The sequence below is a fragment of the Rhincodon typus genome, chromosome 23 (assembly GCF_021869965.1).
Source record: "Rhincodon typus isolate 14 chromosome 23, sRhiTyp1.1, whole genome shotgun sequence".
Taxonomy (NCBI): Eukaryota; Metazoa; Chordata; class Chondrichthyes; order Orectolobiformes; family Rhincodontidae; genus Rhincodon; species Rhincodon typus.
The window spans coordinates 27588971-27613082 of record NC_063354.1 but is presented as its reverse complement, the minus strand read 5'-3'; the positions used below and the strand labels follow the sequence as shown (position 1 = coordinate 27613082).

Below are 24112 nucleotides of genomic sequence, written 5' to 3'. Positions count from 1 at the left end.
AGCATCAGAGGAGCAGGAAGGCTGATGTTTCGAAGAAGGCCTGAAACGTCAGCCTTCCTACTCCTCTGATGCTGCTTGGCCTGCTGTGTTCATCCAGCTCTACACCTTGTTATCTCTGTAGAGTTCATGATCTGATTGTCAGGAGAAAACAGAATTAAAATGATGTTTTGGGTTTTTCACACAATGTTCAACTTTGCCAGCATTAACTGGAATCACTGTAGTGTGAATGAATTAGACAGAGTGGAATTTTTAAAGTGCATTTAAAGGGAGCTTTTTGAGCCATGAGGTAGTCCTAATGGAGATGGGGCAGTGCTAGACCTGATCCTAGGGAATGAAGTTGGTCAAGTGGTTGAAGTTTCAGTGGGTGATCACTTTAGTGAAAGTGACCATAACTCTGTAAGTTTCAAAATCATGATGGAAGGGGATAAGGATACTGCAGAAGTTGGGGGAGGGCAAATTTCAATACCATTAGATAGGATCTGGCAAACATAGGCTGGGAGCAGATACTTGCAGGTGAGTCTACATTTGGAACATAGGAGTGATTTAAAAGTAGTATCATGAGAATTCAGGATGAGCATTTTCCCCTAAAAGTGAAGGGCAAGGGCAGCAAGTCCAGGAAACCTTGGATATCAAGGGATATCAAGAGTTTGATGAAGGAAAAAAAAGCAGCAAATGTTAAATACAGTGCATGAGAGGAACTTCAAAGTATAGAGTGTGTAGGAGGTGCTTTAAAAAAGGAAATTAAGAGGGCAAAGAGGGGCCAGGAAATATCTTTGTCAGATAGGATTAAGGAAAGCCCCCAAGGCATTTCATAAGTGTATTAAGAGAAAGAAGATTACCAGGAAAGAGAGGGGGCTATTGCAGCCTAAAGGCACAATCTGTGTTTGGAGCCACAAAAGGTCTTAAATGAATACTTCTTGTCTGTATTCACAGAGAAGAAAGACGTTGTTGCTGGGAATTTCATTTGGCATGCTAAGGTTCTTGAACATATTAAGATAAATAAGGAAGAGGTAAAAGGTGTTTTAGCAGGCATAAAGGTGCATAAGTCCCCAGGGCCTAATGAGCTGTATCCCGGGCTGCCGAGGGAGGCAAGAGAGAAGATTCCTGGGGCCCTGGCAGAGATATTTAACACTTCACTGGCTACAAGTGAAATGCCAGATAACTGGAGAAAGCTAATGTGGTTCCCCTGTTCAAGAAAGGCTGCAGGTATAGGCCGGGTAATTACAGAGCAGTTAGTCTGATGTCAGTGGTAGCAAAATTGTTGGAAAAAGTTCTGAAGGACAGGATGAATCAATACTTAGAAAGGCAAGGATTGACCAGGAATAGCCTGCACAGATTTGTTAGAAGGAGATCCTGTCTGGCCAATTTAATTGAATTTTTTTGAATTTTTGAAGAGGTAACTAAATAAATTGAGGAGGGTAGTGCAGTTCATGTGGTTTACTTGGCCTTCAGCAAGGCTTTTGATAAGGTCTTTCACAGAAGGTTGGTCCAAAAGATAAGAGCCCATAGATCCAAGGCAAGTTGGCAAACTGGATCCAAAATTGGCTTACATATAGGAGACAAGGGTGATGGTGGAGGGTTGGTTTTGTGATTGGAAGCCTGCTGTTTGTTAATGTCATGGATGAGAATGTAGAAGAAATAATTAGTAAGTTTGATAAGTGTGGAGTGATGTATTTTTGTAGGTCTAATAAGGGAAGGATTTGTATACAATGGTAGGTCCTTAAGGAGTACTGAGAAACAAAGGGACCTTGGTGTATAAGTCCATAGATCCCTAAAGGTGTTAGCACAGGTAGAGCAGAGTTGTATTGTAGCTATCAAATAAATTGTACTTATTGTAATTATCAACAGTTAACAGTGACAACTTTAAAAATTTAACTTTTAATTTTGTTATCTGAAGGCTGAAATTTACGTGAAGAAATATGGTTGAATTTTGATCTGTCCAATATTTGTCATAAGTCTCACTTGTCTAAACTCTATGAATAAAGGCCCAATCTCACCTCATAGCACAGGCCCTCAATTCCAAAACTAGTCTGAAGAACCTTCACCGCGCTCTCTTTGGGAAGTACATCATGCTTTGCTCAATGAGCCCAGTCCTCAGGTCATGGCCAGTTTGTGAAAAATCCAGGGTTTTTCCGATCAAATTTGTATTCTGCAGTTGAATTACTGTAATGAGGGGTATATCAGGTTCCAAGCGAACGATTGTAATAGGGGACTCTGCAGTCAGAGGCACAGCCAGGCATTTCTGCGGCAGTCAGTGAGACATCAGGATGGTCTGTTGCCTCCCTGGTGCCAAGGTCAAGGATGTCTGAGAGCGGACGCAGAAATTTCTGATAGAGGAGAGTGATAAGCAGGAGGTTGTTGTGTACATTGGTACCAATGATATAGGTAGGGAAAGGGATGAGGTTCTGCAGAAAGAATAAAGGAAACTAGGCAGGAGGTTAAAAGGTAAATCCTCGAGGGCAGTAATATCTGGATTACTACAGATGCCAAATGCTCATGAGAGTAGGGATAGGAGGAAAGAGCAGATAAATGCGTGGCTGAGGAGCTGATGCAGTGGGCAAGGATTCACATTTTTTGGATCATTGGGATTGCTTTGGAGTAGAAATGACCTGTATGAGAGGGACAGGTTCCACCTAAATTGGAAGGCATCAATATCTTTGCAGGAAGATTTGCTAGTGCAACTTAGAAATCCAAAACTTCCAAGTGTTTCCGAACAAAGAGACCTAAGGCTGCAGGTGCTTAGTTCCTTGAAAGTGGAGTCGCAGGTAGACAGGGTAGTGAAGAAGGCGTTTGACACGCTTGCCTTCATTGGTCAGAACATTGAATGTAGGACTTAGGATGTCATGTCACAGCTATACAGGTCATTGGTGAAGCCATATTTAGAATACTGCACACAATTCTGGTCGCCCTTCTATAAGAAGGATGTTGTTAAACTTGAGAGGGTGCAGAAAAGATTTACAAGGATGTTGTTGGGGCTGGAGGGTTTGAGCTATAGGGAGAGGCTGAATACGCTGGTTTTTTTCCCCTGAAGCATTAGAGGCTGAGGGGTGATCTGCCAGAGGTTTATAAAATCATGAGGGGCATGAATAGGCTGAAAAGCCAAGGTCTTTTTCCCAAGGTAGGGGAGCCAAAGCTAGAGGTTTAAGCTGAGAGGGGAAAGATTTAAGAATGACCTAAGGGGTAACTTTTTCATGCAGAGGGTGGTGTGTGTATGGCATGAGCTGCCAGAGGAAGTGATGGAGGCTGGTACAATTACAGCATTTAAAAGTGGGAAAGGAATATTTGTTCAAGAATTTGAACTATTGTAACAGGGTAAGTTTGACAAAAGAATAACAAGTTCACAGTTGAATGAGCATAACAACATCACCAGCTGTAATAAATGTGTATTTGCTAATGACCTTGGTCAAAAGGTAAGAACTGATTGAGCAACATGCAAACTAATTTGAGTGGACAAAACAGCAAAGCAGTGAAAGCTGTTTCTGAATGCAATTTCAGAAAGTGCGATTAGTGAACACAATTTCTGATTATTCTGATTTAGTTTTGCCTTTAATTATAGGAAAATAACATTATGCAGTCAATTTCCATGAAATGGGGAATTACATCCCATTTAGTTGGACAGCTGTTAGACTTGGTCCCTGCATAAAGTGGTGAAGGTAAATGAGAGGACACTATGTGATGTTGTTCTCACCATCCCACCTGCAGCCGACATCTAAGTTTCCCGCTGATTTGTAAAGAATAACTACTACGTTGTCCTTGTGAAATTACAGCCTCCCCTTGCATATAGAGAATTGAAAATAACCTTGAATTAATGTAGTATTTTCACAACCACAGAACATGCCAAATTATTGCACGGCTAATGAAAGTAAGTTGTTTTTATGTAGTGCCTTTTCATGGTTAAGCTTCAAAATGTAAATCTTAACATTAGGGAACATCTGATCTTTCCCGAGGAAGTAAGCGAGGAAGATAACAAGGATTCAAAAGTGCTTTGCCAACTTGTTTTATATAACTTTTTCTTTAGCACTAAGGGAACAAATCTGCAGCACACAACCCTCAGAAGTCAAATACTCAACTGTAAACATTTTTACCTCAAGGTTGTGTGCAACCAATAATAGGCAAAAATAATGCCTGATTAGTTGAAGCTTAGAATGTAGATTGTCAGAATTGTTCAGGCTAACTTTGCAATTGGAGTTGGTGGCAATAAACTCCAATCATAGTGATTTCTCTTGTGAAATGCTTCAAATCCAGTAATGCAAAATCCTCTGAAATTACTAGCTAACACTTTTTTCCAGAGTGGAAGCACCAATAGGCCAGATTGCAAAACTAAGAAAATTATTGTGACTTCTTTATAATTCGCCACTTAAACCACTTTGCATTGAGATATTCTGTTTTGACTGTCAATCTTCTTTGTTTCACAGGCTGTACTCCAACAAAATGTGGGAGGGCGGTGAAGGATACAGTAGTAAATCGAGAAGAGGCAGAAAAGATGTTACGGTACTGGATTTTCATTTTAAAAATGACTGATAAAATCCCTGTGATGATTACTGAAAGAAATAATGGAAAAAAAACATTAAGATTGTAATGTTGGTAAAATATATACATTACATAGAAAGCATGAGTCCTTAATTCGTTCTAAATGAGGCAGGGTGGAGAGAGTAGAAATTTAGAATATTAAGATATGGATGGCTGACATAGGAATAGTGGTAGACCTTTTAGCCCACTGAACCTCTTCCACCATTCAGTAAGATTATGGCTGATTTGTGACCTAATTCAATACAGCTGCCTTTGGCCATTGACTTGAATATCATTGATTAACAAAAAAATTATCAGATTTAAAATTAGCAATTAACTTTGCATCAGTTACATTTTCAGAAAATAATTCCAAACTTCTGCAACCCTCTCTGAGTAGAAATATTTTCTAGTGTCATTGCTGGAAGGTGTAACTCCAATTTATGGACCATGCCCACTAGTTCTAGATTCCTCAACCAGTGGAAATATTTTCCGTCATGCTACCTTATCATATTCCTTAACATCTTTAAAACTTCTACCAAATCACACCTTACTAACTTCAAGGGCATACAGCACTAGTTTGTTTAATCTCTCATCATAACTCGCAGAGTGCAAGTATCATTTTGGTGAAATATGTACTGCACACCATGCCAGGTCATTACTATTGTTCTGAAGTATGGTGCCCAGAACTGCTCACATTACCTCTCATATGCTCCAACCAGGATTTTCTAAAGCTATAACATTATGTTTGCCCCTTTGTATTCTAATCTTTGAGATATTCAACATTCTTGAAATTTTTAAAACAAAAATATTTTCCATACTTTCTTGTCATGAAATTTTCATGATGTCTGTACATGCCAGCTTTCTCCTGCAACTCTTTGGATCACCATTGTTTCTAGTTTTTCACTATTTAAAAAATGTCCTGTTCTATTATTTTTAAGCCCTACCTGGATGACATCGCATTTGCTACAGTGAAATTCCTTTGCCATTGCTTTGCCCAGTTACTAAATCTTTTAATGTTTCTTTGTCATTTTATGCTTCTATATATGCTGTCATTATATCAGTGACAAAACTAGATATGTGGCTTTTGATCCCATCATCTAAATTGTTAATGAAAACAGTGAGTAGCTGAGACCTGACATAATTCCTTGTGGGGCATCGTGAGTCACATGGTGCCAGTTGGAATACCTGCTCTTTATTCCCACACTCTCTAGCTTCTTCTATTTGCCCAGTTACTCCGTGGGGTCAAAAAAATTACCTTTGGTTTCGTGACCTTCGGCTTTCGCTAACAGCCTCTTATGAGGAACCTCTATTAAATGCCTTCTAGAGGTTATTATAAATAATATCTGTGGACATTTTCTTGTCCATCACTTCAGCTACCTCTTCATAAAATTCAATGACATTCATCTGGCATGACTCTCCCTTTAAAAATCCATTCTTGCTCTCTCTGGTCAGCTGAGAAATTTCAAGATCTTCTGTTACCTTATTCTTAGACCCTAGCAATTTTATGACAACAGACATTGTGTTAACTTGTCAATAATTCCCTGGTTTCCAACTTTCATCTTTCATAGATAACAGTGTCAAATGTGATTTTGTAATTTGCAGTAGCTGTTTCCAAACAAAGAGAACTTTGGAAGATTAGGTTTAATTTTGCTTTGTAATTTTCTCACCTACATTCTTTAAGACCCAGGGATGGAAGACATTTGGCACAGGCATGTATCACTTTTGTTTTGTGCTGTTATTTTCTTCATTAGTGTTCTTTTACTCATCAAAATTCTGGTGAGCCCCATCCCTGATTCAGTATTGTTCTCCTAGGAATGTCCACGCTTGTATCCTAGTCCAAAGAGGGACTGCCTAAGCCAGACTCCACGTTGATCTGAAAATTCCAATCTGATTTAGAATCCTGATTTCTGACCCACATCAGACAATAGGTACCCCCCCAACTCTTTGAAAGAGTTTTCTGATTAAACTTCCTGTCCAGGAGGCTTCCCAGCTAAAGCAGCGCAGTTCACTCCAGCAAGGCAGCAGCAAGTAGTTCAACACTGAAAAACCACAACCTTTTTGCGGCCCATGGTTTAAATGTCCTAAAGCTACTTTGACAGCTACTGAAAAGTAAATATGTGATGTAAGTGAGTAGAGTGGGATGGTAGAATGGCAGGTACGTGCCAGTAGGGTGCTAAGCTGTGTGGACCATAAACTGGCAGTGGGTCAGGGTTACAACTGCCAGGTGTGTGTGGGCCACAGGTGCTAGGTGGGTGAGCAGTAAGGCTGTTGGTAGATGGGAGGTGTGATAGGGTAAGTGGATAAGGCCTTATGGTGAGCCGGGGGTGATTCTGACCAGGGGAGTAATTGGGGCTGTCAAGACAAGTCCAATTGCGGAACAAAAACAAAGTTGCTGCAAAAGCTCAGCAGGTCTGGCAGCATCTGTGAAGGAGAAAACAGAGTTAACATTTCGGGTCTGGTGACCCTTCCTCGGAACTTCCGCAGTTCTTTTGGCTTTTATTTGGTTTTTATTAAGTCCAATTGCGGAATGTGGTCATGGGGTTTGGTGAGAGTTGGTGAGTCTGTACCCATCTAGTTGAGGGAGGGGACTTGGGGATTTGGGAATAGCAGGGATATTGGGGATGTGCTGAACGTCCCTGGTTTGGTCATAAGGGTAGAAGTAATGTTTGAGTTTGGGGAAAGGGGATTTCAGGTGTTTATGGGAATGTTAGGATTTATAACTGGATGGAGATCAGTGTGGAGTCAGCAGAAGGTGGTCACTTTAAGAGTTCACATCGAGCTGGAGAAGGTTTTAATCCCTTCCCGAGGTAACTGTAAAGATAAGTAGGTCAAAACTTCCTGAAGTCCCTGAATATAACTCTGAGTTTGGGACTTTTCAGAGGGTTTTATATACTGGATAATTGCCTGTCAAAAGTTTTGCCCTCCCACCAATTCCTGCAGAGTCAGCTGCCTTGGGATTTCTATATCGTTTCAACACGCAACTCTGGACAATGCTTCAATAATGACTATCTTCTGAGGCCAGTCGGAATTTGAAGAGTTGTAGAATCAAGTCTGTAATTGTTCTAGATTTGTTTTTCTCTTAAAATCTCTTCGTGTGGTTCGTTGTCCAGTACACAATGGCGGGATTGTTATATGTTTCCAAATCACTATAAACATGCAGATGCCTCCACTTATTTTGCTTGTCTCTGCCTAGTTGAAGTAAGCAGTATAAAGAAAGATCAGTGCAAACCTGTTGCTTACTACTGTGCCTGGAAGGCCAATGAAAAGACTGAAAGCTTAAGTAACTAGCATGAATGTAAAATAAAAGCAAAATGAACAAGTCGTCAAAAGGTGAACAACTGTAAGCTGATGGTTAACTTATTGTCATTGGATGTTGGAAAGGGAGAATAAATTGCTGAAAACATAATTGGAGTGCATTCCAGCTGTAGTAATGTTTGCATTTTTGTGTATTTTTAATTGTTATGGATTTTCTTGTTAAAATCACTGCATTACACTTCCCACTGTGCTGGGCTGCGTTTCTAACTTTCATGTTGCTTTGTTGAAGGATAGTACTACTCTCATTCAAATGATTCAACACAGAAAAGTTTCTTAGTGCTGCAGGAGGGGTTAGTCTACTTTATTTATTAATTAGAAACAGGATGGATTAAAAGTCTTAAATACTGGAAGAAAAGGCATCTACACTAATGAAATCTGATTTGAATTATGTCTGTTTACTTTGTGATTTATAATGTGGTTTATTTGTTGAAATGGAATACCGGTCTTTCGTCAAATAACTGGAATTGAATCTCAGTTTTCAATTACTCTTCAATGTATTTGAGGACAGCGGTATCAGGAGTGTTCTAAGTATGTGCAACACTTGGTGAATTGGGCTTAATTTTCTAGATCATACTTGGTACATAAAATGCCTTACATTTGGTGTGAAAATAGAAATAATAAAACAACTTTGGACGTTACAGTATTGAATGAAGAAAATTGTTCAGGCCAATTGCTTTCATCCTTTACAGAATTCTATCAATGCCAATAGTTTCTTGAATATGGCCAGTAGTCTTCTCCTCAAACACGTTTTCCTAGCAATTGATGAACATTTCTTAGTAAGTAGTTACTTAGACAATATTTAAAGAAACCCTATCCTAAATTAGATCTTTGAGGTTCTGAATCTTTCCCCTCTTATTCAGCTTCCCTGCCATATCCAGAAGTATTAATCTGGGTAAGGTTCTCATATCCTGGCTGATGCTTAATGTGAAAAGTTTGGTTAATCCTTATCAAGATACTGCTGCTTTCAAAACTGGTTTTGATATTGTTTAATTTTTTTTTCTTCTGAGGATATTGATGTGACACCAGATTCTGAAATGATGTCAGGATTTACAGCAAGGATCTACTTATTGAGTTTGTCTTTTTCATTTGCATTTTAAACATAGCAGTCCAATAATGAAGGAAATGTATTCTCCTTTTGAACCTCCATAATTTGGCTATACTTCAGAAACATTTTAATGAATAAGCTTTAAGTGATGTTTTAAAATTCTATCACAACATCAATGAGAGCCAAGGAGACAGAGGGTTATGTTAGAGTGTTGTTTTTTTGGACTGCAGGCCTGTGACCGGTGGAGTTCCACAGGGATCAGTGCTGAGTCCTCTGTTGTTTTGTCGTTTTATATAAACAATTTGAATGAGAACATAGGGAGTTGGTTGGTAAGTTTGCAAATGAAACCAAAGTTGGTGGTGTAGTGAACAGTGAAGAAGGTTATCTAAGAGTACAACAGATCTTAATCAGCTGGGCCAAGGGGCCAAGGAGTGGCAGATGGTGGATAATTTAGATACATGTGAGGTATTGCATTTTAGTAAGGCCATCCAGGGAAAGATGTACACAGTTAATAGTAGGGCCCTGGGGAGTATTGTTGAACAGAGAGATTCAGGGGTTCAGGTACATAGTTCCTTGAAAGTGGTATCACAGGTACACAGGGTGGTGAAGAAGGCATTTGACATGTTTGCCTTCATTGGTCAGAGCATCGAGTAAAGGAGTTGGGACGTAGTTGCGGCTATACAGGACATTGGTGACACCTCTTTTGGAGTACTGCGTACAATTCTCGTTGCCCTGCTGTAGGAAGGATGTTGTTAAATTGGGTGCAGAAAACATTTACAAGGATGTTACTGGCACTCGAGGCTTGAGTTATAGAGATAGCCTGGATAGGCTGGGATGTTTTTCCCTGGTGCATAGGAGGTTGAGGGGTGACTTTGTAGAGGTTATAAAATCATGAGGACCATAGATAAGTTGAATAACGACATCTTTTCCCTTGGGTAGGGAGTTCAAAACTAGAGGATATGGGTTTGAGGTGAGAGGGAAAAGATTTAAAAGAGACCGAAGAGGCAAATTTTTCAAACAGAGGGTGGTGCGTAAATGGAATGAACTGCAAGATGAAATGGTAGATACCGGTACATTTACAACATTTAAAAGATATTTGGACAGGTAGAGGAATAGGAAAGGTTTAGAGGAATGTGGGCCAAATGCAGGTAAATGGGACTAGTTTAGTTTGGGAAACCTGGTCGGCATGGACAAGTTGGACCAAAGAGCCTGTTTCTGTGCTGCACAACTGCATGACTCTATAACTTTGTATATTTCGTAGCACATGAATTTTGGTTTGGGTTATACCAAGTATAAACCAATTTTGCAAATATACTTTTAGCTCATTCTGTCAGAATTGCTTCCTATTTTAAACTGCTATGGAGCATATCTAACCCCAGTAAGGACTGGTTGAGGAAAATTTGCTTCATGGTTTTAGTAATTTAAATTTGTCGGCTTATTTTATCTTGTATGTATTTCACTCTCTGGGCAGTAACAGGTACGTGCTGCACATGCAGATGACTGTGGCCATAAGCATTGTTACTCTATAGTTGCTAATTAGAGCAGACAGCCAGCTATTTGACCCCTAATTGCTCCGTTCATGTTGTGACTTCTAAGACAGCATTTCTGACAGCATGCTGACTCCGACATAAATTACTGTAATATGTAGAGTTTGTAGCTACATTAGAGGAAGTAAATTACTCCACTTAGGGAGCGCTGTCAACCAAAGGCAGAAATACACTTCCATGAGCCACGTGTGAAAAGAAGAGTGAATGGGAATTGACAGGCCTGCAGTCTGCGTTGCCAGTGAAGTGTGAGGCTCTGCAACAAGTGATAGAGATGGGAAATCCCAGCTGGGAATTTTGTTGGGTTTTCTAGGATTGTTTCATATACCCCTTTCTCCTTACAAGGACATATCAGCGCATTTGGTCATATATCCTTTATTCTAAGACAAAGAAGCAGGGGGATCTCCGATTAATATTTTTTATTGAAGTTAAAGTTGCCATAGTCTTCCAGGCCGTAGGGCTGCCCTTTCATTAGAAGCAGATGACGATTGGTGGTCTTAACCTGAGGGTAACTTTGCCTCAGGCGAAGAGGAGAGGTTAAGATGGAGAATCTGTCATTAACCTCTGTCAGTATGGGAATTGAACCCACACTGTTGGTGTCACTACGTCGCAAACCACCCATCCAGCCATCAATGATAGAATAAAACCCTTCACAAGTAGTGTTTGTGAAATTGGTACAGATTATAACTGGCAGGAGACTCATCATCAGGGAACTGCAAGCGTATCATCTTGACCGCTTATAGGAAGATTAGGTCACTGTCCTCAAGGGGTCTACATTGTATCCTTCATAAAGGTAACTATATATGATAAATGTGGGAATTATATTGTCTGTCTGTGTGAATACTATTGATACTTAAGAAAATATCTTGCATATACCTTAGGGTATGGTTAATTTCTTTGGGTCTCCATCTCATTAGAACTAAATCATCATACATTTTAAAATGTATCATAAAAATTTACAGCTTTAAGCAAGAGAGTTCACTTCCTCCTCCAGTCCCTTACTGCCAAAAATGCACTTTTGTGTTCAGTATTCAATCATGTTACTGAAGAATTATTGGATATAGTTTCATGCCCCGCTGTATTCCATTGTACTTCCTTTCAGGTTACTTGTCATACTTGAGGCCATTGGGTTTCAGACTTCACAAAGCAACCTAAACTGGTGATGTGACCCCAAAACAGTAATAACCATCCTAAAATTGACAGTAATAAAATAGAATTCAATTTAGTTGTCTTGAAGCAGCCAACCTAGCCTTTATTCATGATTGTTCTTCAGTTGTACGTTGCTTTTAGGGCTGTGTCAATTCTTTTTGAAGCCTTTTGTCAGAAATTTCTGAAGAAGGGTCTAGGCCCGAAACGTCAACTTTCCTGCTCCTCTGATACTGCTTGGCCTGCTGTGTTCATCCAGCTCTACACCTCGTTATCTAAAAAAAAAGATATCTGTACTTTTATCCGTAGATTTGTAGATTGATGATGGGCTTGACTTAAAATTGGCATTTAAAAAAAGTCTTATTAATAATGCACGGAACTTGACCATTTGTTACAGCCTAAACTTAAATATTTAACAAAAACAAAGTTGCTGGAAAAACTCAGCAGGTCTGGCAGCATCTGTGAAGGAAAAAACAGAATTAACGTTTCGGGTCCGGTGACCCTTCCTCAGAACTTTTGTTTTTTATTAAATATTTAACATTGTGTTTAAAAATACTCTAAAATAGCCTCACCTTCTGGATTATCTGAAAGTTGTTGTATTTCAGTTCCTCCATTCAGTTTACTGATCTTAATAAATATATAATATTAGCAAACCATCCGTGGCACTTGGACACAATGTCCATCATTAGAGGTGATTCTGCAAATGGACAACATTCATTAAATAATCATAGAATCCCTACAGTGTGGAAACAGGCCCTTCGGCACAACAAGTCCTCACTGACCCTCAGAGCATCCCACCCAGACTCATCCTCCTATAACCCACCTAATCTACACATCCCTGACCACTATGGGCAATTTAGCATGGCCAATCCATCTAGCCTGCACATCTTTGGACAGTGGGAAGAAACCGGAGAACCCAGGGGAAACCCACGCAGACACGGGGAGAATGTGCAAACTCCACACAGACAGTTGCCTGAGGGTGGAATTGAACCTGTGCCCCTGACACTGTGAGGCAGCAGTGCTAACCACTGAGCCAGTGTGCCACCCCTAAGTTCTGTATAATTTTGTACGGCGTGGATTAATAGGAATTAGGAGAGGAGTAATTTCTTTAGATTAGCACTGAACACAGTCACTATATAAAGTGGTATTTTCTGTCTTTTTTTTTTAGCTTTTAACCTTCTATGGTACTGTATCACAATAGTTATGTTCCAGAATCATTAATCCTAGACTAGTAATCTTGAGAATTTGAGTTAAAATCTCAGCAAAGCTGTCAAAAAAATCTGCAAAATAGAGTGTTTCTATCTGTAATTTAATCATGCCTTTGAGGGAGAGAAACCTATTGTCTATATATGATTCCTTCATGGCAATGGGCTTCACCTATTTTGTTGAATTGTAATAGGCACAATCTGTGTACATTTCCTTTCTGACTGCAAAGACTGCTGTGGTTTATCTAGCTTCCAGCACATGCAAGGGTGCCACACTGCAAGTCCCACTGACAGTCCTGAAGTAGTTGTCAGTGAAATTCTTCACTTACTCAAAATAATTTACCAAACCTAACCTCCTACCCCTTGTGTATTTCTGATACGGAGTTTTATACATTTAGTATATGTGAATCTACAGCTGCTTGTAAGAATTTCTTTACATTTGACCAGGCTCCATCCTGTCCTCAAATTCACCTTCGAAATGAGACACTTGAATGACCTGTGTTTCCTTGATGTGCCAATTGAGAAATTGGCAGAGGAAGTTCTTGACTACTGTCTACTGCAAACCTACCTCCAGTGATCAATATAGCATTGGGATGCCTACAGTTCCACACACTATGCGATTGACCTTACTGACAGCTTCATTTGTTCACTGTGGAAGCTTGATGCTGAAATAAGGCACATCAAAGCCATCCTCTTGGATAATGGCTACGCTGATAAGATCACTTCTTGCTGTATATCACTCAAACGCATTATATGGCTTAAAGCCATCCCTTATGCTCCTAAAAACTGTCTTGTCCACCTCAAATAACCCTGTTTTTCAAGGGTTTGAGCAACAAATGAAGCTAGTTGTATAACACTGCTACTGTGCAGCAGCAATGTGAGTGATGTTCAGTCCTAATAGAATGCTGTCATCAAGCCAAAAAGACATTCTCCATTGCACAATGAATAATGTGGTAGATGAATTTCAGTGCCGGTATGATGAATGTGGGCAATTTATTCAAAAGATTGGTGGATCGTATTAAACAGCATGTCCTTTCAGCTGTTTGTAAGCAAGGTACTGATCAAATTAGTCCATGTTTGCAGAACTCACAACACAATGTCCATCATTAGATGTGATTTTGCAATTGGACAACATTCCCTAAATATTTCTCAATGTGTGAAGAATTATGCTGACAATCAACTTGGGACTGCCATTAATCTGCATTCTTGATCGTGGGAATGTAGTCACTTGTTGGCTAGGACAGGCATATCGTGTCTAGTGCAAGTCACTTTTAAAGGATATAATTCCAGTGGATTAGTTTCCACAGCAAATTCCCAGCTCCCTTGCCAAACCCTTTGTTTGCACACACTCACCCTAGAAATTTCAGTCTTATTGACTCAGATCTTGTGTTTTTCTTCATTATTTCGTAAGGCTATTTTATCAAGAAAATTTTCAGTATTCATATTTTCTAGCACAGGTTCATTAAGAATGGATTTACAAAGAAGTGGTGGATTATACCTCCTTTGTACATTTGTTGAAGAATTGTTAAAGAAACTGTTAATCTTGACCTTGACTCAATTGAATGTAGTATTGACCACACAGAATTAACTAACGTAAGTCTGTGAATAGATATATACACCGAGCCAGCATTCCCATGATTTTAAGAGTAACTTTACAGACTCAAACTTTATTTTTAATTTTCAGTATAGCAAAGAAAGGGCTGTCCTTTGGAGGATCAGATGGTGGGGTAAGTGATTTTCTTTTACTTTTCATGCTTAAGTAACAATAAAAACAGCGCCTTTGCTTTATACTGTGGTACTCAGTAATCTGTTCAGGGGCATTTTTATTTGGATACCAAATTCAAGGTTGTTTTTAATTCCAGATTTTACACACAAACACAGGAGTCTGGTATACTGGCTGTGTGTGGTATACACAGTAATCTGGAAATTTCTGGGGTGGAGCATTGTCCAGCTACATAAACCATTCTCCCCACCCTTCAGCTTGAACAATTTACAACTCTAAGGAATGAGCGCGCGTTCAGCACCGTGTTGGCACAATGGCTGTGAGGAGCTAAGGGGATAATTGGGAGTTCATGAGTTGACAAGAAGATGACACAGGGCTTGTAGGTGGCCACTGGAATGTGTGGGGCAGGTGGGTGGGTGCCATGAGTTGGCTTTAAATTGTCTTGGGCCCGGAGGAACATGATTTGTAATGGAATGGATGAGTGGCCATTGGGCATGAGTGGGCATACATAGGTTGACGTGCAAGGTTTGAGGATCCACTGGGGAGGGGAAGGTAAAGATTGGCATGAATCAGGCATAGGGAGTAATAAGGGCGAGGAGTGCCTGGTTGAGGACCTAATACTTTTAAAAGCATCTGGAATGAATTCCTATAGAACTGAGACTTTCAAGCAGCTCACATGGCATCTGGGTGTGGTAAATCTGACTGTCTGTCTCCAAAACCTGCCATTCGTGAACAAAAACTGTCCCATTTCAGGCCATTTCCTGAGGTGGTTGTGCTGATTCGGGAAATTTCCTGATTTGAGCCAACCTGCTTTGATGGTGAAGGTCTGGCCCAATGATTCAGGTCTGTAGTACATCATCACAACAATTTTTGCTCTGTTTCTCTTCTTATAGTTGCTCTTTAATCTATTGAGGAGTTTTTCTGCTCATTTTTCTTCTTCTGCACGGACCTCTGAGGTACCTGCATGGCAGCGCCTTCCAGAACCGTCAGTGCTGCTGATGTGGACCCTTGGAGTAGTTAAACATACTGTGCAGCTAAGAGGGCCTGCCTAGCATTTTCTGTTTTTATTATTGTGTGCCTCACGTCCCCTTCATATGTATCAGTGAAGACAGAGTACTCCATTCATATGGCTGTGAAACAAAATGTGATACAAACAAAGAGCCCTTCAAGAAAACCTCCTGCAAGAGAAAATAATGAGGAACATTTTGGTGAAATAACCTAATCAACAATAGTTACCTTATGGAGTTTGTATTAACATTAACAGCACCTCAATATTCTTTGGTCCCAAGGACCAACTAAAGAATCTGGGTATGAGATCCAAATGAGCATTCACTGTGGTTAGACTCAAGATAGCATTACTTAACAGCAGACTCCTAGAATGAGTCCTAACCATGTGCCATCCAGCAGTGGTCTCAGAGTGGTGCTGTGGCTGTCTTGGCTATAACTGATGACAAAGGATCATTGGACTTTCTCTTTCCCTTCATGTCTTTAAGTCTTTCATTCTGATGCTAATTTTTACCTTCCTGGCAATCTGAGAGTAGCTTGTTCTTCTCTGTTTGCACTTCACTCAACATGAACAGATAGCCAACTTATTACTTCTCTCCCATGCTCAAGTCATTCCAGCCTGTGTTTACTGCATCCTTCTTCTCTTCCCTTAGCATTCATTATGACAGTTGTGACTTTCGTCTTTGGGTGAATCTATAAGCATGCAGGCTCTGAAAGAAACCAAACTTATAACTGACACCACTATTTCTTCACATTGGTTCTCATTCTCAATTTGCTTACCAATCCTCAGGCACTTTTTTGCCAGTTTCAAAGTTCTCAACTTCTTCTATTTCTTCTGCTTCTCACTGAAAGTCTTTGTTTCTTTCTTTGTCCGTAGTAACTTCTTCGCTGGGATCACATCCCCCTCCTTCTTTGCTGAACCTCTACTCACAACAGAATTTCCATTGATTGTGATCTAAGTTTCCCATCGCCTCTCTCCTGTGACTTCTCTGGTATGTAGTTTTCATTCACTATCCAAACTAACTCCATGTATCCTTAATCTTGCCAAGTCGAACAGTTCTGTGTCAGCCCTCTTTCAGGAAATGAAATTGGGAGCTATGTCAGGGAAATGATCAGCATGGGTGGGGGGAGAGTAATGTAAAGATGTAAAGGACATCAAATAGAGAGGAGAAGGGCTAGTGTGAATATATCTATCAGCGTAGGAGGATGATGGCAAATAGAGTGTCAAAGTTTAAGAGTTTGAAAATGCAGTTGTACCTGATTCAGGGGAGATTTTGTTTCCATGGTGTGAGCAAAAAGAAATGGATTGGATAAGAGTGGAGGTCTCAGTGTAGAGAAAAGGAAATACTCTGATAGGATTTTGTCGGTGACTGAGTCACTGGATGTGGAGAGGACATAGAATGCAGAGTTGAGTCAATGACAGTGGAAATTCAATTTATATGAAAGAGGTTTTATGATTTAATTATGCAACGTGAAGTAAATTAATTATAAATTTATATTGCCCAGTGAAGGTTTTGAAATATTATGAATGGAAGTACATTAACTATTAAATAACAATCAATGTTTGATGATGAGTTACGTGTGGGATATTTGATCTATTTCAAATTCGACCCTAACAATTCCCAATTTAGTTGTTGAGCAACATAGGTTAACTGGTGAGGATAGAAATCAAATTAGAGTATGCAGGAAGTCTATTCATGTAAACTTAATTTGTCAGTATCACTGATATCTCTGATAACCTTGTTCAATTATCTTTTTGAGAAAAAGTTAATATATTTACCAACTCCCACAATGATAGGGTGCATGTTACCATTGGCTGTGAACCATTTCAGTCCAGTCATAGGCTTTGCATGAGACAACATCTGGAACATTGTGGTAGGCAGCATCAATGGTGAGAGAACAAACTAATGTTTTGAGCCTTGATGACTCTTCCTCAGAGCCATCTGGACTTGAAACACTAGCGTGCTGTCTCTCCACACATGCTGCCTGACCCACTGTGATTTCCAGCATTTTTTGTTTTCAGTACACATTCCAGCATCTGCAGTAATTCGCTCCTATCTGGACCATTGTGTTTATTTTGTCCCCACTGTTCCCAAAGGAAAGAGAATTTTAACACGGGCGATTAGTTAGGGTTGGGTAGAGACACGAGGCTAAATGAGGCAAATTTCCTGAGTGCATCAGGAAGGTGGCCCCCCCCACCACCCTTCAGTGTATGGGTTTTTCTGAGGTGGAACAAGGCATGGGCAGCCAGTCCATTCCTAGGAGGTTCATTAGCATATTATGTTTGTTAATAAGGATGGAAGCTTTGCATTTAATGTGCTTGTTGGTTAAACTGGCCAAGTTGAAGTCCTGGCTCTGAGGAAACCTGGCAGCTTCAGTCAAGTGAAGACAACTTCAGGGAGAAGACAACTGCCTTCTCAGCATTTCTTGTGGGCCAAGAGGAACAGGAATGCTCCCTCTGGGGTCATGGACTGGACATGCCCTTATGCTACACGCTTCTCTCATTGTGCTCCCCTCGGACACAAAGGCAAGACAAGATTAAGCTCTGCAAAATTCTGGACAACTGACATAGTTGGAACAATTTTAGTTTGCTAATGCACTGAAAGTAGAGGGGCCGGACATCCAGAAACACAGTTCTGCAGCCTCCAGGAGTCAACATTGCATTTAACAGCTTCAAGTCATGAACACTGTTCTCCATTTTGGTACTTACCCACCTTATTCCCGAAATGCCGCCATCGTCCCCATACCCTACCTCCACTGCTTGTATCTAACTTATGAAGGCAGTTCATATATGATTCCAATGTTAAAAATGTGATATAATAAAAAGAAAATGCTAGATAAATACAGTTGGTCTGGTAGCCTCTGTGTAGAGAGAAGTAGAGTTAATGTTCAAGTCTAGTGGCTCTTCTTTAGAGCTGAAGAGATTTATAAATCATGGATTTTATGCTGTTGAAAAGTTAGAAGAAGTGTGGGTCAGGGAAAGGTTAAGGGAGATTGGAGATCAAAGAAGGCATAGAACAAGAGACAAATGATTGTAGAGGAGGTAATTGATTGGTGTTCAGAGGAATGAGAGGTGACATTATTGAAACATACATGATTCTTAACGGACTTGGAAGGGTAGGTGCAGACAAGTTGTTTCCCCTAGTGGAAGGTTCTAGGACTGGACAGGCTCATGTCAGAATAAGAAGTTGCACATTTAAGACAGAGATGAGGATGAATTTCTTCTTTTAGATGGTTGTAGATCTGTGGAATTCTTCACCACAGAGGGCTGTTGAGGCTGGATCATTAAGTATATTCAATAATGAGATAGACAAGACCTTTTCAAATCGATATATGGAATCAAGGGTTATGGGGAAAAAAGACAGGAAAGTGTGGTTGAGGATTATTCGATCAGCCATAGTCTCTTTGAATGATGGAGCAGACTCGTTGGGCCAAATGGCCTACTTCTGCTCCTATGTTTTATGGTCTTAAAAGTGCACTACAGCAACACACCATTTTCCAAGTGGAGTGTCTCCTGCATTCATACTTATTATGAAATGGGTCCACAGTTTGCAGTTTGATGGGGGAGTCATTGAGTTTGCACAGTCATTTATTGGAAAGTTGATTCATTTTCTTTGCTGTTGCATTAGTAGTGTCTCTTTACCTGGAGAACTTTTTATGTATTGAAAGGGTTGATTACGTTTATTATATCTTGTAAGTGAAATTCAGCTGCTTTCAATGAAACACAAGGAACCAGTTGAAGTGAAATGGACTGATGATCCTCTGTTGAAATAATTTTTCAACCTATTGTCAGTTTTCCTAATCAGAACCTTCAGCTGGGCCATATATTCATGTAAGAAATTGATAGAAATGTATTGAGTTATGTTTATTTGGCCGTGGTTTATATTGTATCCCACTAACCCACCTCCAAGCTCTCCGAAACTCCAACCCATTTCCAAAATCCCCCATAAAGAAATTGAGACCAAAGACTGATTTCAGTAAGAGGGAAGCTAATGCTTACTCAATCCTGACAATCACATGGATTAAGCCAATTAGCTCTGTCTGTTTTAATTTTCTGGTTGTCCTGTAGGATTGACAATGGGAAATCAAATGGGAAATTTGTGCCATAACCTGGGTGATTCCTATTACATGTATTTTTAAAATTTGTGCCAGAAAATTTTAACTCTCTGCAAAAATGCAGCAATTTTAAATGTGTGAGTTTCACGGTATGAACATTCTTATTATTCTTTCTTAATATATCCGAGATAAATCATCTTTATAACAGAACAATCTGTGCTTTGAGCTGGAAATGAAAAATTTTCTGAGAAAAATATTTGTCTCAAATTCTGGTATAAAAATGTCACAAGTAATCGGAGAATTCATCTACTTGAGGGGTATGTCAATAAACTTTTAAACTCACATTTTTAACACTGAAGTAAAACATAAAGTGCTGGAGAAGCTTAACAAGTCTGCCAAATTTTATGGAGATAGTAACAGAGTATTCATTTTGAGTCTAATGATTCTTTAGAAATGAGGAGAGGTGGAAAAATCATGGGTTGAAAAGTAGGGAGGGGTGCAAATGGAAACGCAAATGGAAATGCAAATGCAAAGATCAGGGAAATCCCTCAGATCGGTTGTGTTTGTTTTTAAATGCCTACAATCATGTTAAATTAGAAACGATTATCGCAGGTTCTCCTCTTTCCCTTCCCCATCTGAATCCTTAATGTTAATCTTGGAGAGGGTAGGTACAGTGCCAAGGTGTCTTTGCAGATTCCATAATTAATATGGTTATACATCCTTCTTCTGGACAGACTTCAGTAATGCAGAAATGCCTGTTTGTGGAATTTTTATTTGTGTATGCACTATAGCAGAGACTGGGCAAACCATTGGGCAATTTTATTGTGTAATTGAAATTGGCATTTAAAACATTGCCTTCTAATTGAGTTTTCCAATGCTCTACAGCATTGTTACAAATAGGAAATTATTTTTCTGAATGCATTGAATAAAATTAAATATTTAAGCAATAACAAAACTGTTCCAATTTAATGGATGCATTGATGTACTATTTTCATTACCTTAGAGGCTTTAAACACAAATTAAAACACATAACTACTTTCAAACACTCTACATAAAAAGGGATATAATTCCAGCTTCATGAAACAATTTAAGCAGCCGAGTTCCATGAAGGCCCATGTTTATATTGTCTCCAGTGGAACTACAGCAGCCCCGTTTGGATTGTTAAAATAAATCGACCATTACTTTCATTCCTGCACGGCTGCTATCCTGGCTTATAGGAAATGATTGATAGTGTCACATAGAAGACCATCAGGATATGAATATTAACCAAGTGGCATTCATTTCTTATCTGATACCTGTCCCTTGTTGCCAAGGTTTACCAGTCAGATCTCAGTAGCATATGCAACCAGGTGCTCCTAACCTAAAAGATGGAGAATTATCTTGCACAATCAGGCACATCCCTGCTGTGTTTTAGATGAGCAATTTGGCTTTTTGATGCGGAATTATAATCCAGTAAGTGCCTTGTACATAATGAGCCGATACATCTCAACATCTGCCTAGCAAAATACTTGTTAACGTTTGCAATTGTGCCTTTACTAGTAAGTTGCATGCAGTAATCCAACTGTATTTTGTGTAAGCTTCCTGACCTATACTGGAACCAATACAACAATAATTTTACAGCAGACTAATGGAAGGGCTCCTGTCCTTAGTCTAAATAAAGAGCAAAGAGCTATACACCAGAGAAGTGAGATGAAAGTGTCTGTCCTTGACATGAAGGCAGCAGGTGGTTGAGTGTGACAACAAGGAGCCTGAGCAAAACTGGAATCAATGGGTATCAGGAGGTGAACTCACCACTGGTTGGAGTCATACCTGGCACAAAGGATGATTGTTGTGGTTGTTGGAGGACAGTCATCTCCACTCCAGGACATCTCTTCAGGAGTTCCTCAGGATAATCTCCTAGGCTCAATCATCTTCAGCTGCTTCATCAATAACTTTCCCTCCATCATAAGGTCAGAAGTGAGGATGTACAATGTTGACGGGAAGGTAATGGCCTGGTAGTATTATTACTGGACTGTTAAGCCAGAGAGCCTGGTAATGTTCTGGGGACCCAAGTTTGAATCCTGCCATGGCAAATGGTGGAATATTGATTGTCAGAAAAACCCATCTGGTTCACAAATGTCCTTTAGGGAAGGAAACTGTCATCCTTATCTAGTCTGGCCTACATGTGACTCCAGACCCATCGAAATGTGGTTGATTCTTGACTGCCCTCTTTAATTAGGATGGCCAGTGACCCCCTAATTCTGTGAATGAATAAAAAAAAACTCCTGAGACTCTGTCCCCTGGTTCTAGATTCCCCAACCAAGGGAAGCAACCTCCCTGCATCTAATCTGTATATCTCTCTTAGAATTTTCAAGTCTCCACCGGATCCGTTCTCGTTCTTCTATATTTTAGTGAAGAACAATCAACCAATCAAACAAGGAGAAATAACTGCCAGTCTTTCTTGTCTCCCAATTGCCCAAGGTTGTGCTCTGACATTATGGATAGTAATTACAGCTGACAAAGTTTTAAAATGTTTACACACTGATGAGAGATGCCTCAGTTAAAATATCAAACTTCATGTCCCAAATGATGTACCAGCAGTTCAAACAAATTAAACAAGATGTGTAATCCTGTGAGCGACCAATTTCATTGTGCAACTTTAAAATCACTAATGCGCCTTCATTTAATTACTTCTCGTACATGACCTTTCAAAGTGATTGCAGTTAACCTATTGCTTAACTGCTACCCTCCTGAATAAGCTGAAATCTCCCAGCAATAAAGCAGTAAATAGGAAATAAGTTTTGGTTGTTACAAAGCAGGTTGGTCAACACTTGATAGGGAAGCATGTTAACAGGCAGGTTCTGCAATGAATGGACAATTGGATTACACCACTTGTGTCAGCTCAGGGTCATTCAACAGTAGGAACACACATGTTTATGTTTCACACTAATGTAGTCACATGCACCAAGGATTTTTATAGGAGTGTAATCAGACAAAAATGTCAATGGTAAGTGTAACAGTGCGGCAGCTGAAGCAGCAAGGGGTCCAAGCAATATGAAATGAGTGACTAACCATTGATTTTTAATTTGTATTTGTTGTAAGAAGAACATTGCTTCATTTCTCATCTTGGAAAACAATGAGCTAATTTTCAGTAACTTGATGCAATGCATTGCCTACCTGTTGAAGAACTCATCTGATTTCTATTCCATTGAAATTTCTTTCTGTGGATCAGGAAGGAGAGAGAAACTTGGATTTTTTTTATCTTAACACTTGCTGAAAATGCCCATATCAGGATGAGGCTGGTCTCGCTCAGGCACCTTATGGCTAATTTTCACACTCCCTTCTTGTGCAACAACTGGTTGGAGTGAACTGCTTGCCCTTTGCAGAATGTTGCATGTTCTTCCCTCTGGTGAAATGGAATTGGGACACATTCTTCAGTGGGTGGGCATTGGCTTTTCCAGCTGGCCAGCTAGTGAAGTTTTAAATGAACCCTTCTTGTCTCCAGCCTGACACCAGAAGAATGTCTGAGAGAACAGAATGTGGAGAGCTAATGATGCTTGCGGCTAATTACTGAGACATAAGTTTGGACAAGACAGAAAACTGAAAACCGAATGAATGCTAATAACTGCAACCAAATGCTTTCATGTTGATAAATAAAACTGAAGAGAAGTGAATACTTAAGATTACTCTAAGGGCTTTAGAAGAAGCTATGTGTCTTTGGAAGAAATGAAAGAAAGAGAATGAGAATATAATAATTAAAAAAAGTCAAAAATAACCAGTTGATGAACTTATTTTAAAATATACATGAATGAAATAACACGGAATTCATTTCAGGTTATCCAAACGGAGGCTTTTGAATAAAGATCATTGAATCAAACACACATACTTTTACTCTCATCACAGATACTGCCTGAGCTGCAATATGTTTCATACTTTTTATTAGTTTTCCTTTAGTTATGACTAACAGTACTGTTTCAGCTAAATGAAAAGCATATTGCTTTTAACAGCAAAATATTTTGTTGATGATGAATTTACGCAATGTTAAAATTAGATTTAAAACTGAATACAGTTTAGATATATTATCAGGATGTTGAAAAGAAGTTTGTTTTATGTTGCATCTCTAGTGCCCTTGCAATAATCCTTGCATTATTTAACCTCTAGTTTTCAAATTTAACAGTAGAGTTCCAGAAGGTTCTGCGGCAGAGTCTTGGAATTCTGCTGGCAAGAGCCTGATAATATGAGTTGTTATTGGATTTTCAACTGAACATGCAAGTACTATAACCCTTTTGTCTTAGTTATACATGGAATTAAGAATCATATTGGATACCAAGGCATTATTTGGTATTTAACGCACAGATAGCCACCTTGATCTCTTTGTCTAGAAGAGTTACACACATTCTGATCTACCTTCAGATACATGCTGGTCTTGCAATTCCTTAGAATGGTTTTGATTAGCATATTTCCAATGTTTCAGTGTCAGTGAACGCTGTCGATTGACAATAACCTGTGGAGCTTTAGCTGACTTAGAGACAAAAGCATGAAGTACTGAAAACTTTCAGTCAACTGATCTATGGAGCAAACTGGT

General features: G+C 39.5%; 1 protein-coding gene across 2 annotated transcripts in view; it reads left to right on the top strand.

The window, feature by feature from the left end:
- uts2r2 (urotensin-2 receptor 2) overlaps positions 1 to 24112 on the top strand; it is a 128601-nt gene that overhangs the window by 43877 nt on the left and 60612 nt on the right. For both annotated transcript variants that reach the window (XR_007264556.1, XM_048610792.1), the window contains exons 3-4: positions 4416 to 4491; positions 14449 to 14491. Coding sequence is in view for 1 of the 2 variants with exons in the window: in XM_048610792.1 (XP_048466749.1) it covers positions 4416 to 4491; positions 14449 to 14491 (119 nt within the window). In the remaining variant the exon portion in view is untranslated. The remainder of the gene's footprint in view (positions 1 to 4415; positions 4492 to 14448; positions 14492 to 24112) is intronic.